The sequence below is a fragment of the Mesoplodon bidens genome, assembly GCF_964165515.1.
Source record: "Mesoplodon bidens genome assembly, chromosome: 2".
Lineage (NCBI taxonomy): Eukaryota > Metazoa > Chordata > Mammalia > Artiodactyla > Ziphiidae > Mesoplodon > Mesoplodon bidens.
In genome coordinates this window covers 169,271,906-169,288,423 of record NC_138177.1, presented here as the reverse complement: position 1 = coordinate 169,288,423, position 16,518 = coordinate 169,271,906, and the positions used below count along the sequence as shown (strand labels likewise).

The window sequence follows — 16,518 nt, the reverse complement described above, 5'->3', positions numbered from 1 at the left end:
TCATCTGTACAATGAGGATAACAGTGCAAGCCTTGCAGGGTGTGCAGAGTGTTTGCTCAAGACCTGGCATTGAGGGCGTGGTACATGAACGCTCTGATTTTTTCCTCTCCCATTTGCGAGGCATCATAGCCTGGTAGTTTCTGGGCTCAGACTGAACAGGTCCCATCCTGCCCTGCCCCTTACTGGCTGTGTGGCCTTGGGGGAGTCCTTGATCTCTCCAAGCCTTGGCTTCTCCATTACTTGCTCTGGGATGTCAATGAGACAGGGTCAGTGAAGCCCACTGTCTTCCTCTGTGAGTGTTAGTGATTTTCACTGTTGCCTTCGTATGGCCCAGCCTTCGCGTTTTATAAAAACCTTTGCACCCAGTTCCTCCTTGGATCCTCTAAGCAACTCTGTGAGGTACACAGAGTGAGGATGTTGTGATCCCCATTTAATAGATGAAGAGACTGAGGCTCAGAAAGGTGAAGTGACTTTGCCAAATTACCTAGCTTATCAGTGGCCTTGAACTTTATCTGCTGATTCCTGACTGTGGCCACCTCTTAGAATTCTAATATGGGTCGTGGAAAGAATGCTCCAACTCCCAGCCATTGATAGCCCAGGTCTGGCCTCCAGGCTGTGGCTAGCATCTCACCAGGCTGTGGTGGGGTAGACGGGCTTGTGTTTGAATCACCTCAGCCTCATTGGCCCCACCAGGGAGCAGCCAGAGCTGCTGGGAAGGGTTCAGAGCAGCATCTGAGGCTTGGGTCATGTGCCAGGCTGATGGGCTGCCTGGGCTGTGGGCTGCTGGCCAGTCTGGGGCAAAGACCCCAGGGAATAGCTACGAGGCTCTTCAGGCTCGACCATGTTCTCAGGGCAGACGATGTCACTACTCTCCTCTGGAACCCTCTATAGCTCCCCATTGCCCCTTTTTGTATCTTTGGGACAAGATTCAAACTCCTTAGCTCCACATATGAAGCCTTACAGGTCTGGCCCCATTCCAAGCTACCAGATCCATCCACAAAGCATTTTGCTCCCAACCCATGGGACAGACACTGTAGCATGATGCAGTGGTTAAGAACATGGGCTTTGGTGCAAGACAGATGCAGCTCCACCACTGCCCAGCCAAGAAAACCTTGAACAATCTCTCCTAACTTTAGTTTTCCCATCTGTAAAGGGAGATTCAGTAAAGTACCTACTTTATCAATAGTTACGATGCCATGAGATAATGAATGGCAAACCCTTAGCCCAGAGCCCTGCATTGAGACCCAGTCCTCAGGTTTTACTGTTGCCCAAACTGCCCCTCAAGTTTCATACCTCCGTGCCTTTGATTCTGTCATGCCCTTTACATGGCATGCCCTTCCCCTCTTCTCCCAGCTCAGATGCCACCTCCTTTGAGATGCCTTCGCTGATACCCTGGTCAAAGCTAATCCTTTCTTCCCTTGGGTCTCCTGGCTCGCGGCCCGGACCAGCTGTTTCACTCTGCCTCTCCTTGTAGAAAGTTCACATGTCAGGCACTAGTCTGGAAACTCCTTGAGGGAAGGACCTGCTCACCTGTTTCTGTGTCCCCAGTGCTCAGCACAGGGCCTGGCTCACAGGAGATAGAGTAGACGTGTGTTGAATGACCATGATCTTGTTACTTAACCCAGGAGAACTCAGGGACAGCTGCCAGGAAGAAAGAGCCTTTGAGTTAAGTTTTGGGAGAGAAGTTAGCCAGGCTATAAAGCTGGAAGGGCCAGGCATTCCAAGCAGGAAAATTGGGAACAGTCAAGTCACCAAGGCCCAAGGAAACATAGTACCTTCTGCAAGCAGAAGGAAATGCAGGATGGCTGGACACTGCTGGAAGTTAATTAGCTGGCCCAGCCAGCAGGGGCCTTGAATGCATTGTTGAGGAGCTCGCACTTTACCTCGCTGACAGTGGGAGCTCTGAAGGGCATTAAGCTCAGTTAAGACATGATCAGACATGGGCTTTAGAAACCTCACCCAGCTTCCATGTGCAGATCGAATATATCTACTGTGTATCAGAACCAGTTCTCAGTGCTAAGGTTACAGTGGCGAGGGAAGCAGACACAGAACTCCCCCAGAAGGAGGACCCAGGGAGACTGGTGATCAACAGGACTCACCTACATGATGTCACTTAATTCTCACGTGACCCATTTTACAGATGGGGAAACTGAGGCCCAGAGAGGAGGACGATCTTGCCTGCAGTCACACACTAGAACTTGCCAGAACCAAGGTTCTAGCGTAGACAGTCGGCCCCACTCCCCTGCTGCCCTCCCCCCTCTTTCCCCTCCTGTCCTTACATAGGGCCATATACAGGGAGAGCATACAAAAAGTCCTGGTGTGTGTGTGTGTGTGCACGTGTGTATGTGTGTGTGTTTTAAGGCTGTAGCTGCAGCCTCCTAAAAATAACACAGAGGAAGAATGAGACATGTGGGTTCAAATCCTAGCCCTGCCTGTGAGCCTTTGTGCAGGCCGCTTCACCTCTCTGATGTCAGTTTCCACATCTGAAAAATGGGGCTAATAGTGTGTACCCCACTGGTTGCCATGAACCTGAGGCGATACTTAGAGTGCCCAGCCCATTGCCTGGCACATGGTAGGCATTTAATGAATGTTCCTCCTCGTGTCTTTGGAACTCTCACCTACTGTCATTAGTGCAGATGAACAGTATCTGTGGCCCTAGAGAAGTATGACCCAAGAGGGGGGTCAGACAGAGCTGAACAAGGGTGGGTTGGGGAGCAGAGGGCGACCACCCACCCCAGCCTGAAAACAGAGCCCCGCAAAGCCACCCTCCTGTTGGCCCAACGCTAACAACTTCATTGTGTCTCCCCTTTTAGCTCAAATATTTCTGAAATGCGCACTGCTCATTCACACATAGCCAGAGGGGTCTTCGGGCCTCCCCGGCCTGTGCAATCAGGGCCTCCTGATTGCTTCCTTCTGTGCAGTCTCCAGGAAGCAGAGGGGGTGCGGGAGCAGTGGGGCAAGGGCCAGAGCCGCTCCCAGGGCCCAGACCCTGTTTTCCCATCAAGAAAGGCACTCTGGGCTGGTGGCTGGAGGCCCTGGTTCCAGCTTTCAGCTGGATGCTAAGAATCTTGTCCACAGAGCCTCAGTTTCCTCATCTTTCTACTGGGATTTTTTAATGGTCACTTAGAGCATCCAGGGCTTGGGAACTGGACATTTGCAGGGCTAGCTGGGGTGGGAGTGCCCAGAGGTGAGTGGAAGGGCAGTGTCAGGCAGGATGGGGGGTGTGGATGGCACCAGAGGGGCTGGGAAAGATGTGGGCAGGTGGGTGTGGTCCAGCAAGGGGGCCTCGGAGAGCCGCTAACCTTTACTGGGCGGTTCCTGCTCCAACTCTCCAGCTCAGTTCTCAGCTCCCATCACTCCCTGCCCCCCACACATCTATTCCCACAAACCATTATGTTGTCTCCTCCGTACCTTTGCCTCTGTTGTCCCTTCTGCCTTGCACAACCTCCCCACTCAGCCTCTCCTAACTCCCTCCTAACTCATTCTTCAAGCCTTTATCCATGTCACTTCCTCCAAGAAGCTGTCCTTGAATTGTTTGTTTTCTTCTCCTTCCGTACCCGATTCCCATCACACACAGTACCCCATACACATTCCCGTTGCGGTCTTTGTCACATCATGTGGTGATTAATCAATCATCTGTGTACAACAAAAATGGCTTCCCCTGCATGCAGGATTGTCATTGTCACAGTGGGGATGGGGATGGGGACATTTCCAGCAGTTCACAGGCAGTTTGGTGGAGCGTAGTGGTCCCCAAACTGTAGGAAGTGAGATGATGTTAGCTGGTTTGCAGACGAACATTTTTAATTGTAATGGTCTTATGTTTATTTTCCTTCCTTTTATGGCAAGTGATATTGGTTTCCCATTTGTAATAATGATAATTTTTTCCTCTTTAAAATGCACTTAAGAGAAAAAAAAAGAGTCAGAAGAAACTTTGTACTTAAATAACAGTGCAGGCTGTAGGTGAAAACAGCTGAAGTCATGGATGGTGTCCTGATGGAGCATGTGTTCAAGCCCTACAGTTTTAGGGGAGGGAAGGGGATTTCAGCCTTCAACTGAAGACCTACTAAGTGTGAAGCCCTGTGCTGGGTCTTGGGGCAGGTAAAGAAGGTGTAGAAGGGGAGAAGATCAGAAGGATCAGTGTGTGTGAGAGAGTGCCAAACAGTCTGCAGCTGGAGCACCGCGTGTGAATGGAATAGTTGTGTGACCTTGGGCAAGTTCCTAAGCCTTTGTAAGCCTCAGTTTTCCCATCTGTGAAATGGGACAGTATCAACTATCCCTTGGTGTCATTGTGAGAATGTTGGTGAGGGTTTCTGGCTCCGAATGGACAGGGTCTCTGTCTCAGTGAACATGAGTTCTCTCCCTCTGTAGATTTTTGAGATCAGAGGAGCAAAGTCTGGGGTGTTTCAGGGAGGAGGGAAGTGCTGGTGATGGAAACAGGGCTTGGCTTTTTGAACCCACCCAGGTTCCTGAGGCAAGAACTACTGACCGCAGATTCCCCAGGAAACTGAGTTTGACTTTGGGGCTTGGTTTGAGAGGAACAAAGAGGAAACCAGGGCATCCCAGGAAAGCAGCATCAGACAGACCAGGAGGGGCTCCCCAGAGGCTGTGGCCCTTGAGCGAGAGGCTGATGTTTGTCAGGTGTTGGCAAGCATGGTCTGGGGTGTGGCGGGAGCTGCTTGGACTCGCCTTTGCTTGCAGGGGCCACCTAATGAGCCCAAAGGAAACGGTGGGTGTGTGCAGGCACTGGGTCGGCCAAAAAGCACCACATTCAATCTAAGAAATAATAACTGCCACTTATTGATGATCTGCTTTGCGCTGGGCTGCAAGCTAATAGACCTTCCGTCTCCTTGCGTCCTCCTGTCCACCCTCGGAGGGTATTACGGCCATTCTCCAGGTGAGGAAACTGAGGCTTAGAAAGGTTGCCTGTCCAAGGTTACAAGGCAAGTGGGTGACAGAGCGGGTATTGGAATTGAAGTCTGACCTCCCGACCCCCGTTGGTCTGCTCTGCTTAGCTGCCTCTTTTGCAGAGGGTGGAGGGAGGTGTCGACATGGAAAGGCAAAAGGCCAAGGGGAAGTTGTAGGGAGAACACCCCGGGGTTCCCTCCTGCCACGGCCCCAGGGTAACAGCTTTCCCAGAGGCAGCCTTCAAGGCAGAGCCCAGGATCAGCTTGGTGAGAAGGGAGCCCAGGAGGTGCCAGCCTTCTGTGTCCTTCCCAGGGGACATGCAAGCTGGACCCTCCTCTTAGCCCCTTCTTGCTGTGAACCAGCCTGCCCATGGACTTCCTGTCCTTCTGAGATCCTCCCCTTGCTGGTTCCAGATGTGGTGGGATGCTGAGCCGGGGAGGGCAGTGGAACCCCCAAGCCTGAGCTCCCTGGGAGCCCAGAGTTTGAGGACCAGCCTTTAGTGTGTGACTTTTGGCAAGTCATTTGCCCACTCTGAGCCTGAGTTTCCACCCAGGCTATGAGGATGTCAGTTCACAGGCCCTCCTCTGGGCTGTGGAATCCTCTAGTGCTTGGCCTCTGGGTCAGCCCAAGAATCCAGCCAAGGGGTGGGGCCACCTGCTTGGCGGCTTGCATCCCCCTCCCAACCCCTTTCTGGTCCCAAGCAGAGTCTCCTCTCTCCCTTGTTCCACACGGCTCCCAGCAGCTGTTCCTCGGGCCCAGGCAGAGAGCCTGGCTTGGCGCGTCTCTGGCTGAGGCCGATGAGAGAAAACAGGTTAAAAGTTCAGCCCTTGTTCTCTCCAGGAGGAAAAATCTGTAGCATTCGGAGTGTGAAAAGGAACCCTTTTTTTCAGCTCCAAAGCAGCACAATACAACTTCCCTCCAATTTGCCATCAGAAAGATGCCCTTGGCACTGGACTCCACTGTCCCTGGCACCCTCCTCCCCCCTCACCAGCCCCCATTGCAAAGGGACACAGTGACCGCAAACACAAGCCACAGGCGGTCATGAGGACACTGCCACATCCTCTCTTGTCAGCTCACAGGTCTGACTGGGGTCGCCTCTGGCTAAATGCTTCCTTCTCTCCCACCCTCCCATCCATACCTCCCCTGCCCTAGTTCAAGACCTTGTTACTCCCATTTCGACCTTCACAGAGGCCTGGACACTGTGTACCCTGCCCCCACTCTCTCTGCCTTAGTTCATCCAGCCCAGGCCATCAAACTAAGTGTCTAGAAGTTTATAGGGTAGGAAGCAGGAGACCCTCACCTCCCACTCTGCCACCAACTCCTGTGTGATCTTTAGGAAGTCTCTTCCCCTCTCTGTGCCTCAGTTGCCCTATTTCTAAAATGAGGCAGTTAGGCTAGACCAGGGATAGCATCTCAAATGGTGGGTGTTAGTTTCCTGGAGCACTGTGGTGAGAAGCATTGTGTAGCCACCGAGTGTGGGGATCGATTAGCGATGTGTCCTGGGCACAGAATTGGAGCATAGCAGCAAGCATGCCTCTCACTCACTCTCGCTGATCTAGGTGGTGTGGAAGGTCCAGCTGTGATCCTCTGGGTCTCTCCGCCTACCCTCGCATAACTATTTGTATTCATACCCCATCTCCACTACCAGACTGTGAACTGCTCCATGGTAGGGCTTTGCTATTCACCATTTTTTCCCTCAGGGTATCCAGTACAGTGCTTGGTACATAATGGGCATCAGGATATATCTGTTGATTGAATACTTGAGTAATTAAGTCTTCTCAGTGCATTGCAGTTCAGTTCAAAAAGTATTTTGAATCCCCTGTGGCAGGAAAGGGGTAGAGGGAGGGGTGCTGAGCCTGATCTGGGGGTGATTGGGGATCTCTCTGGCCCTGTGGGTCTCCTTTGTCATTGGCTGTATGGTTCTTTTCCTCCAGCTGCTGGAATAAGGGGAGGCAAGTGGGGCCTGGCTGGTTCAGAAGCTGATCTGAGTTTCCTGAACCCCCAGAGGGCAGGTGATGGTCTGGCCCCACTGGACACAGTGCTCACCCCTTAACACCCCTCCATCTCCAGGGCCCTATCCTAGGGGCAGAGTTGTCTGAACCCTAGGGGAGGGGGCCCAGGGATGAGGACACAATGGAGAACCCCAAGTTCCTGGAGAAGGGAGAAGGGTATCCCTCACAGGAGGTGTGGGCCAGAGGGCCAACGTGGGATAACTGATGCGGCTTGGCTGGGACCCAAGGGAGGTCCCTGTAAGGCCAACATTCCAGTCTCTGAGAATTTGATGCAAGTGGAAAAGCGAGCAGAACCCTAAGTCTGAAGTTAAAATTTGAGATTTCCTGAGGACTCTCTGAAGCCCATCCAGAAGACCCCAGATTAAGACCCTTCCCTATCAGTAAAGGAGCAGAGGGGCAATACCTAGGTTGGAGGGATGTGATTGGCTAAGAGGGTGGGGCATGACCATGTGTGAAAGGGCTGGAGTTGGACCTTAAGGGGTGGAGTCTAGAGGAATAGAATCAGATGATTGGCTGGAGTGTGTGAGTGGGCGGGATTATGGAGTGAGAGGCACGACCTAAAGGGAGGGTAGTCTATAGGGTTAGATCCAGATGATTGTTTGGAGCAATGGAAGTAGCTCTCTGTAGAGAAGGACCTCAGGAGGTAGGTTCTTGGTGATTGACGGTGCTTCATAGGCAGCTCAGTGATGACTCTTTGCTGTCTCCACAGAAACGCTGATGGACTCAACCACAGCGACGGCGGAGCTGGGCTGGATTGTGCATCCTCCATCAGGGGTGAGTCAGTGGTCCTCAAACCCTGCCTGGTCTCCCAGGATACCTCGGGTTCTGCTGCAGGGCCCAGATGCCCCGCCTCCCCCGCCCCGCTGAATTCCAGCCCCTTCCCCTCCTTCAGGTCCCAGGACGTGGCCTCTCATTGCCCCACCCTGCTGGTCCCCTACCATTGATGGAGTGCTAGTTACCATGACAACATGCTGGATGCTTTCAGACTTTATCCCATAGAATTCTAAACGGGAGGCTGAGGGAGTTCCTTGGCGGTCCAGTGGTCAGGACTCTGCGCTTCCACTGCCGAGGGCCTGGGTTTGATCCCTGGTTGGGAAACTAAGATCCCCCAGGCCACACAGTGTGGCCAAAAAATAACAAACAAATAAATAAATAAAAGCGAGGCTGAGAAGTGGTACACACACTACCCCCATTTTATAGATGAGGAAGGTGAATTGTCATTTCCTGAGCACCCACTGGGTGTCGTACTATATCAAAGCATCTTTACATACATCATCTCCAGTCCTATGGGGAGGAATCCCCTCCATTTTACAGGTGCGGAAACTGAGGCTCGGAGAGCTATAGCCACCTGGCGGGGACCCTATGGCTAGTAAGTGATGAGGGCCCAGGTTTGCATCCAGGGCTGTGACTGAGTCTTCTGGGTCCCCGTAACACTAGGCTCCCCCTTCCTGAGCTCTTATCATCACACTGCCTTGGGTCCAGTGGTCTGAGCCCATGGAGGCTGTGAGCTTCCCAAGAACAAGATCAGGCACAATTTGAGATTCCTCTTTCTTCCCACAACAACCAGCTCAGCAGTTACATACAGACTGTGGGGTCAGACACTCCTGAAATTCTGTCCCAGTTCTGCCACTCACCAGCTGTGTAATTTGGGACCAGTTCCTTAACCTGTCTGAGCTTTAGTTTCCTCATCTGTAAAATGGTGATAATAATGTCTTCCTCATAGGACTGTTGTGAGGTTCTCCTGCAAAGTGTCTAGCACGGTGCCTGACATAGAATGGGCTCCCAGTGACAGGTAGCTATAGTAACTGTCACCCTCATCAGTCAGTTCTAGTATCATTCCCTCCTCATCCCCCTGGTCTCTGGGGAGGGCTCTGGGCTCCCACAGCCCTTCCCTTCCTTTCCCCCCATCCCAGCTTCTCTGCTGGGACTCAGCTGCTGCCCCAAGGAGCTGCATCCCCCCACCCCCCTCAGGTCTGTGCTCTCAATAGGCAGGGCCCCAGGGTCAGGCCTCTTTCTGTGGCTCTTTCTTGTCACCAATTTTCCATCTGTGAAGGCGGCTGGGCGCACATCCCCACCCTGCCAGTAATGAGGCCAGGCTGGGCTGCAGGGCCCCCGGACGCAATTATTTGGGGTGTTTAGGCTGCAGGGCCTCTGCATGTTAATTAGAGAGAGGGGAGAAAGGCAGACTGCTCTAATTAAGTGCTCTAATTAAGTTCTGAAGAAGAGCAGTGATTGAAACAAGGGGCTGACTTTATCACATGGTGCCACCAAAAAAAAAAAATTAAATGCAACGTAGGGAGCTTCAGAGCCACCATTGAAGGAGCGGCTGGGCCAGCTCAGCCTTCCCCACGCACACTTGCCCTTCACAGCATCAGCCCTCCCTGGGCTGGCAAACACCACCCCACCCTGTGCAGACTTGGCCTGGAGAATCTGAGGGAGGCAAAAGGACAAAGAACACCCACTTGAGAGTGACACCTCTCCCACCACTTGCCCCCGCCGCCCCCCAAAGTCACATTTGGCAGTTGGGGAAATAGAGGCCCAGAGAGGGGCCGTGACTTGCCTAAGGCCACACATCAAGTTAGCAGAGCTGGGACAAAACCCAGGACTCCTGGGCCACTGTTGGGTCCTCATGTTTCAAGACAGTGTAGGCAAGCATGGGTCTGGATCTGGGTCTGTGTCTGTGTGACCTGGGTCAGGTGACCTCACTTCTCTGGTCTCTACTCCCTCATCTAAAGTAGAAATAACCCTACTTGCCACGTGATAATCATGACAAAGAAATGAGATCCTGTTACAGCACCCACCCTTGGCCCAGATAGGTGAGTGGGGTACACTCTGCTGTTGGGTCTACCCCAGACGAAGCCAGACCAACACCAAGGGGGGCACAGGAGAAGGAGGGGACGGGTGGCTGATCCCAACAAGCTCTCAGTCCCACTGGGGAGACCAGACCAAGAGGGCCGGGAGTGCCCGGCACTTGTCCAGGCAGGTTGTCCCCGAGGGCCCAAGGGAGAGTCGGTGAATGCGAACACTGCAGCTGGAGGGAGAGCCCATGGCAAGAGGTTCCAGGGGATGGACAGAGAGACAAAAGATGCTCGAGGGGCCACAAAAGTGTGAACAAAGGCTCAGCCTGCGAGTGAGCTTGGCCTGTGAGCGTCTGTGGAGGGAACATGGCCTGTGCCCTTCCATTTCCAACTTTCCATGGCCCTGCCCAGCCCCTTCCAGCAGTGGAGCTTGGGAACTCGCAGCTGGGTGAGAGCCCAGGCTGGGGCCCAGTGAAGCGCCGAAGTGCGGACCCCAGGCGGGAAGGCGGGAAGGTGTCCCTCCAGGCACTGTCTTAGCCACTGAAGGCCCCAGAGCAGAGCTGCTCTCATGGGGGAAGGCCTTGTCTTCCTGTTATGGGGGTGAGGGCTCTTCTTCCATTGGACTGGGAATCCCCAAGGCCAAGGACTGTGTCTCCCTGATCAAACAGGGAGCTCCCAGCAGGCAGAAGTCCTGTGTCCCCCATCAGACTGGTAGCTCCCCAAGCACAAGCTCTGTCTGCTTTCAGACAGGGTGGGCCTCTCCCTGGTTTCCCTTCCAGGTGGGAGCTTCCCAGGAACAGGGGCCACGTCTTCTTTATCAGATTAGTTACCCCTGGGGGTAAGGGTCACATCTCCCACGTTGACTAGGGCAATACCAAGAGCAGGGTGTGTGCCCTTCCCATCAGATTGGCGTGTCTCCCTCATAGACTGGGGGATTCCTCAGAGCCAAGGCTATGTCTCCCCCTCAGCTTAGAGTTCTCTGATGGTAAGCATCATGTCTCCATCATCAGACTGGAAGATCCCTTAGGCAGGGTCTGTGCCTCCCCCATTAGACTAGGAGGCCCCTGATGGTAGGTGTCCTGTCTACCCCGATCAGACTGGAGGATTCCCTAGGGAAGAGTCTGTGCCTCCCCTCTTAGACAGGGTGTTCCCTGGGGCTAAGTCCCTACCTCCCCCACCTGACTAGCATTTCACCCGCAGTGGGAAGAGGTGAGTGGCTACGATGAGAACATGAACACGATCCGCACGTACCAGGTGTGCAATGTGTTTGAATCGAGCCAGAACAACTGGCTACGGACCAAGTTCATCCGGCGCCGTGGCGCCCATCGCATCCACGTAGAGATGAAGTTCTCGGTGCGTGACTGCAGCAGCATCCCCAGCGTGCCTGGCTCCTGCAAAGAGACCTTCAATCTCTATTACTATGAGGCCGATTTCGATTCGGCCACCAAGACCTTCCCCAACTGGATGGAGAACCCGTGGGTGAAGGTCGACACCATTGCCGCTGATGAGAGCTTCTCCCAGGTGGACCTTGGTGGCCGGGTCATGAAGATCAACACCGAGGTGCGGAGCTTCGGGCCCGTGTCCCGCAGTGGCTTCTACCTGGCCTTCCAGGACTATGGCGGCTGCATGTCTCTCATCGCTGTGCGCGTCTTCTACCGCAAGTGCCCCCGCATCATCCAGAACGGCGCCATCTTCCAGGAGACTCTGTCAGGGGCTGAGAGCACATCGCTGGTGGCTGCCCGGGGTAGCTGCATCGCCAACGCGGAGGAGGTGGACGTGCCCATCAAGCTCTACTGTAACGGGGACGGCGAGTGGCTGGTGCCCATCGGGCGCTGCATGTGCAAAGCGGGCTTCGAGGCCGTGGAGAATGGCACTGTTTGCCGAGGTAAGGGCCACAGCGGGGCAGGTGCCCCTGCAAGTGTGTGGAGTTGGTGTTGGCTGCAGACTTGAACCTGGCAGCTGGGAGGGGAGGCTGGTGAGCACAGAGGCCTGGAGCTGACCACGAGGCCCTCTGTGGCCAGGGTTTCCAAATCTACAGCCGTCGTTCAGCTTCTTAGAGGGAGGCATTAAACAGCACTTCTTTTTTTTTTTTTTTTTTTTTTTTTTTTTTTTTTTTTTTTTTTTTTTTTTTGCTGTACGCGGGCCTCTCACTGCTGTGGCCTCTCCCGTTGCGGAGCACAGGCTCCGGACACACAGGCTCCGCGGCCATGGCTCGCGGGCCCAGCCGCTCCGCGGCATGTGGGATCTTCCGGGATAGGGGCACGAACCCGTGTCCCCTGCATCGGCAGGCGGACTCTCAACCACTGCGCCACCAGGGAAGCCCATAAACAGCACTTCTTGAATGGTGGTATGTGCACATACTACAGGGGGTCTGCAGGCTGATTTTAGTTGAGGATAAATGTTTCTCATTTTAATTATTATGTCATGATGGCAGGTGGCACTTTATTTCTTCATTTACAAAAGTGATATGGTTTCCTTTTTAAGAAAATGTATAAGTCATAGTAAATAACATTTATAAGAGAACCTTCATTGAGCTTTTGCTGTATCAGTCAGTATAGGCCAGGCCACGCTGAAGTGACAAAACAATACAAGTTTATTTCTCACTTAATGCTACATGTCCATTGTGAGTCAGCTTGGGATTCCTCCCTCTGGGAGCCAAGCAGATGGAGGCGCCACCATTTGGAATGTTGTGATCACCAGGGCAGAAGGAGGGAGCAAGTGTGACAGATTGTATATGGGATCTCAATCTTCCTCTCCGGAATGGCTCAGACATCACTCCTATGCACGTTTCAGTGGCCAAGGCAAGTGATGTGGTTACTTCCAATTCAAAGAGATGGGGAAGTGCAGCTCCACTGTGAGCCAGCCCTCCTGATTAACATTTTTACTGTGTGCTGAGCACTTTACATGTCTAACTCATTTAATCCTCACAAGAACCCTATGAAGGAAAGTGCCATTTTATAGGAAAAAATCACAGCTCATACACAGTTCATACAGTGAATAAGTGGAGGTAGCACAGAATCTTACCCAGGTAATGTAATTCCAAACTACCCTCTTAACCACTGTGCCCCTTAAGTTAATTTAAAGAAAAATATTAAGTAAACAGTAGTACAGGTAGTATTTGATTATGGCCAAGAGTCACAAAGGTGCTGTGTAAACATAAGAAGTTGTACGAGGTACTGCATGGTGGTGAGAAGGCTGGGAAGGTAGACAGACCTGGGTTCAAATTCCAGCCCTGCCGGTTACTAGTTGGATGTCCTGATCCGAGTTGTGAAACCCTCTTTCATAGGGTAGTTGTGAGGATTCAAGACCTTAAGACATGTAAAGCACTTTTGATGGCTTCTAGTATACAGTAAGAGGTTAATAAATGTTAACTAAATGAGATGCTATATATAAAGCCCAGCATGGCACAGGTTCTCTGCAATGTGAGCTATGGTGGTGATGGTGGTGACATAGGAGACTTGAAGCCTGCTTGTGCCACTTCCTCTTGCCTTCCCAATTGGAATTGGGTCCTGGGGTGTTCCAGTTGCCAGGCTACGAGTTTGGACCTTTTCCAGGGGCCTCGAAGAGCCAGTTAAAGTTTAGCCCAGGGTAATTGCAATGATCCTCACCTTTATGAAATTTTGTCGCATCCACCATCTCCACGGCTCCTCCCTCCAGCCCTCTGAGGTAGCATTTTAAGGGTCCTGGGAGGATAAGTGGGTGTATAAGAGACAGGAGCAGTGGCCTGTGGGGAAGCTGCTGCAGTGATCTCAGGTGGTCATGGCTGCATGGACTGGACGTCCACAGTGCTGCGGAAGAGGAGGGGTGCAGTCAAGGGATGTTTTGGCAGTGAATCAGATGAGATGTGGAGACAGATTGGAAAGGGAGGAGGGAGAGGAATCAGAGGGAACCAGGAATTCCAGCTTACAGGGCTGTGATGGTCTTGGAAAAGAAATGGGGGCATTGGGAGAAAAGGCTGGTTTCTTAGGGAAGACAACAAATCTGGTTTCCTTTACTTGAGTGTGAAAGCGCACAGCCCTGGGACATGGCAGGGCTGAGACAGGCCATGGGGAACAGAATCAGTCACTCATTGCTTATTGGTTATTCACTCATCAACCCTGTGCCTCCTCTATGTCAGACCTTGTGCTAAGCACCAGGTAAGACAGAAGAGAATCCAACTATGGCCTTGCCTTCTAGGAGCTCACAGTCTAGCAGAGGAGACCGACTGTAAATGAATAAGGGTGGGAATGCATTAGACTTGTTTTAATAGGAACTGCTCAGGCTGAGGTGGGCACAGAAAAAGGGAAGGCTTCACAGAGGAGGTGACATTGGAGCTGAGTCTTGGGAGAGGTATACCTTAGCCAGGTGGCCCAGTCCTTCTGGAGGTTGGATCAGCATCAACAGAGACCTGGGGACATGAATCAGTGTGCCTCATTAGGGGGACTGGTCAATTGTTTGGTGTGACTGTGGCTAAGGGTGCAAGGAGAGATGTAAGAAGAACTGTGGCTGGAGTGGTGCCCAGATGAAGAGGTGTATTGGTTATCTATTGCTGCATAACGAGTTAGCCCCAAATTTAGCAGCTTAGAACAACAAGCATGTATTTATTTATTTATTTATTTATTTATTTATTTATTTATGGCTGCGTTGGGTCTTCGTTGCTGCACAAGGGCTTTCTCTAGTTGTGGCAAGCAGGGGCTACTCTTCGTTGCAGTGCGCGGACTTCTCATTGCGATGGTTTCTCTTGTGGAGCATGGGCTTCAGTGAACAACAAGCATTTATTATCTCAGTTTCTTAGAGTCAGGAACCAGGCATGGCTTAGATGGGTGCCCTTGGCTCCAGGTCTCTCCTGAGGTCGCAGGCAGGCTGTCGGCTGGGGCTGCAGTTTCATCTGAAGGCTTGACCAGGGAGGGATCCGCTTCCACGTTCCCTCATGTGGTCGTTTGCAGGCCTCAGTCCCTCCCACGTGGGCCTCTCACACGTGCAGTGGCTTCCCCCGAGCACATGATCCGAGAGAGGGAGCGTAAAAGAGAGAGCACCCAAGACAGAAGCCACAGTCTTTTTATAATCTCATCTCAGAAGTGACATCTCATTACTTCTGCTGTATTCTCTTCATTAAAAGTGAGTCACCAAATTCAGTCCATGCTCCAGGGGAGGGAATTACACAGGGTGTAAATGCCAGGAGGTGGGGGTCCCTGGGGCCATGGCAGAGGTGGCCTGTCATAGGATCAGAGTCTGAGCTGCTTCTTCCAAGGGGTGAGAGTTCGAGGTAATGCTGGGGCAGAGTGTGTCCAGTGCTGGCTTCCCCCCTCCCCCCAACCCCCGGACGAGGCCCAGCCCGGCCCAGCTGGCTACTGGATGTAAGTGGAGGCCAGTCAAGGTGTGATTAATGAGCTCAGGGAGCCAGAAGGACACCAGCTGCTGCTGTGGCATGTCTGCAGCCACCCAGATGTGGGGCTGCTTCAGCCCAAGTCCCACAGGCACTGGCCCCGCCAGCCCAGGATGTGTAGGAATGATGATTATTGCTCACATCTGGGTGGTTGGCAAAGTGCTCTCCCCATCTCCAGCTCAGGGATTCTCAGCCTTTACTATGCCTCAGGATCCGCTGGGAAGTTTATTAAAATGCAGATTCCTGGGTCTGGTGCAGACCTCTTGGCCAAGTCTGGTTCTGTGCCTCTGAGGCAGGGCCAAGAATCAACATTTTTAAACAAGCAGCACTGATGCTCCTATACCAGGACTATTAGCTCAGACACACAATGTGTTAACACATCCTTGGCCAGACCAAGCAGGACTCAAAGCCAGCCCCACCACCACCCCAGGGAGCATCCACCCTAAAGGGTGGGAGGGGACATTAGCAGAATCTCTGGGAGGGTGTGGTTTGGAAAGATCCATTTAATCTTGAAACATAACATGATGGGAAAAGAATCCATTGCTTTCTCAGAGAAATACAAATTAGAGAAAACTTGACGGTGGGGGTGGGGGACGAGGGGGACTAGGTGAGTCCTCGTGGGGAATGGCAGCGATCCCAGGGGTGGGCAGTGGTGGCTAATGATGGACTGGGTGTTCCCAGTGCACTGAGTGGTTCATGAAACTATGGACTAAACTGACTCAATCAGACCAACTTCCTCTAGTGCCTGTTTGTTGTGTGCAGGGCACAGTGGTGAGGGGAGGGGCTCGGAAAAGCCAATTAACCCCTCAACAAGCATGTATTGGGTACCCCCTGTGTGCCATTTAGCCCTCTAACAGATATTGATTGAGTTCCTTCTCTGAGCTAGGCACATGCCAGTGCTAGGGAACACAGATGTGAACAAGAGGGACACGTTCACTGCCCTCCCAGAGTTTTGGTCTGGGTGGGTGGATGGGGGAAGATGGAGGAAATAAATTTAATAAACAAATAAATAAAGTAGTTATAAACTGTGAGGAGTGAAAAGTAAAACATAGGGTACAGCAAAAGAGATCAAAAGGAGGGTCTGCTTTAGCCAGGTGGTTCCGGGAAGGCTTCTTGGAAGAGGTGTCATTTGAGCTGACTGAGGCTGTCCTGGGATGGCTGGAGGAGAGCACCTGAGAGTCACGGTTTGGCTTCAAATGGCTCCTGGGCAAGCAGAGCATTCAGACACAAGGGAACAAGGCAGAGCATGGTCCTTCCAGAAATGAAGTCTATCCAGGCAAAGTACTTTGAGAATACGAGGAAGAAGGCATCTTTTCCGACTGGGCATCTGGGAGGGCTTCAAGGAGGAGGTGGCATTTGAATTAGGCCTTGAAGAGTGAGTGGGATGTGGATGGGTGAAGGGAGGGGAGGAATTGTAGGTCGAGAAACTGCATGAATA

At 52.5% G+C, this 16,518-nt stretch overlaps 1 protein-coding gene across 3 annotated transcripts in view; it reads left to right on the top strand.

Annotated features, from left to right (window-relative positions):
• The window catches only part of EPHB2 (EPH receptor B2), a gene marked incomplete at its 3' end in the record, with an annotated part of 185,321 nt that overhangs the window by 56,246 nt on the left and 112,557 nt on the right, over positions 1-16,518 (top strand). For all 3 annotated transcript variants that reach the window (XM_081214529.1, XM_081214527.1, XM_081214528.1), the window contains exons 2-3: positions 7,627-7,691; positions 10,916-11,600. In XM_081214529.1, coding sequence (XP_081070655.1) covers positions 7,627-7,691; positions 10,916-11,600 — 750 coding nt within the window. The remainder of the gene's footprint in view (positions 1-7,626; positions 7,692-10,915; positions 11,601-16,518) is intronic.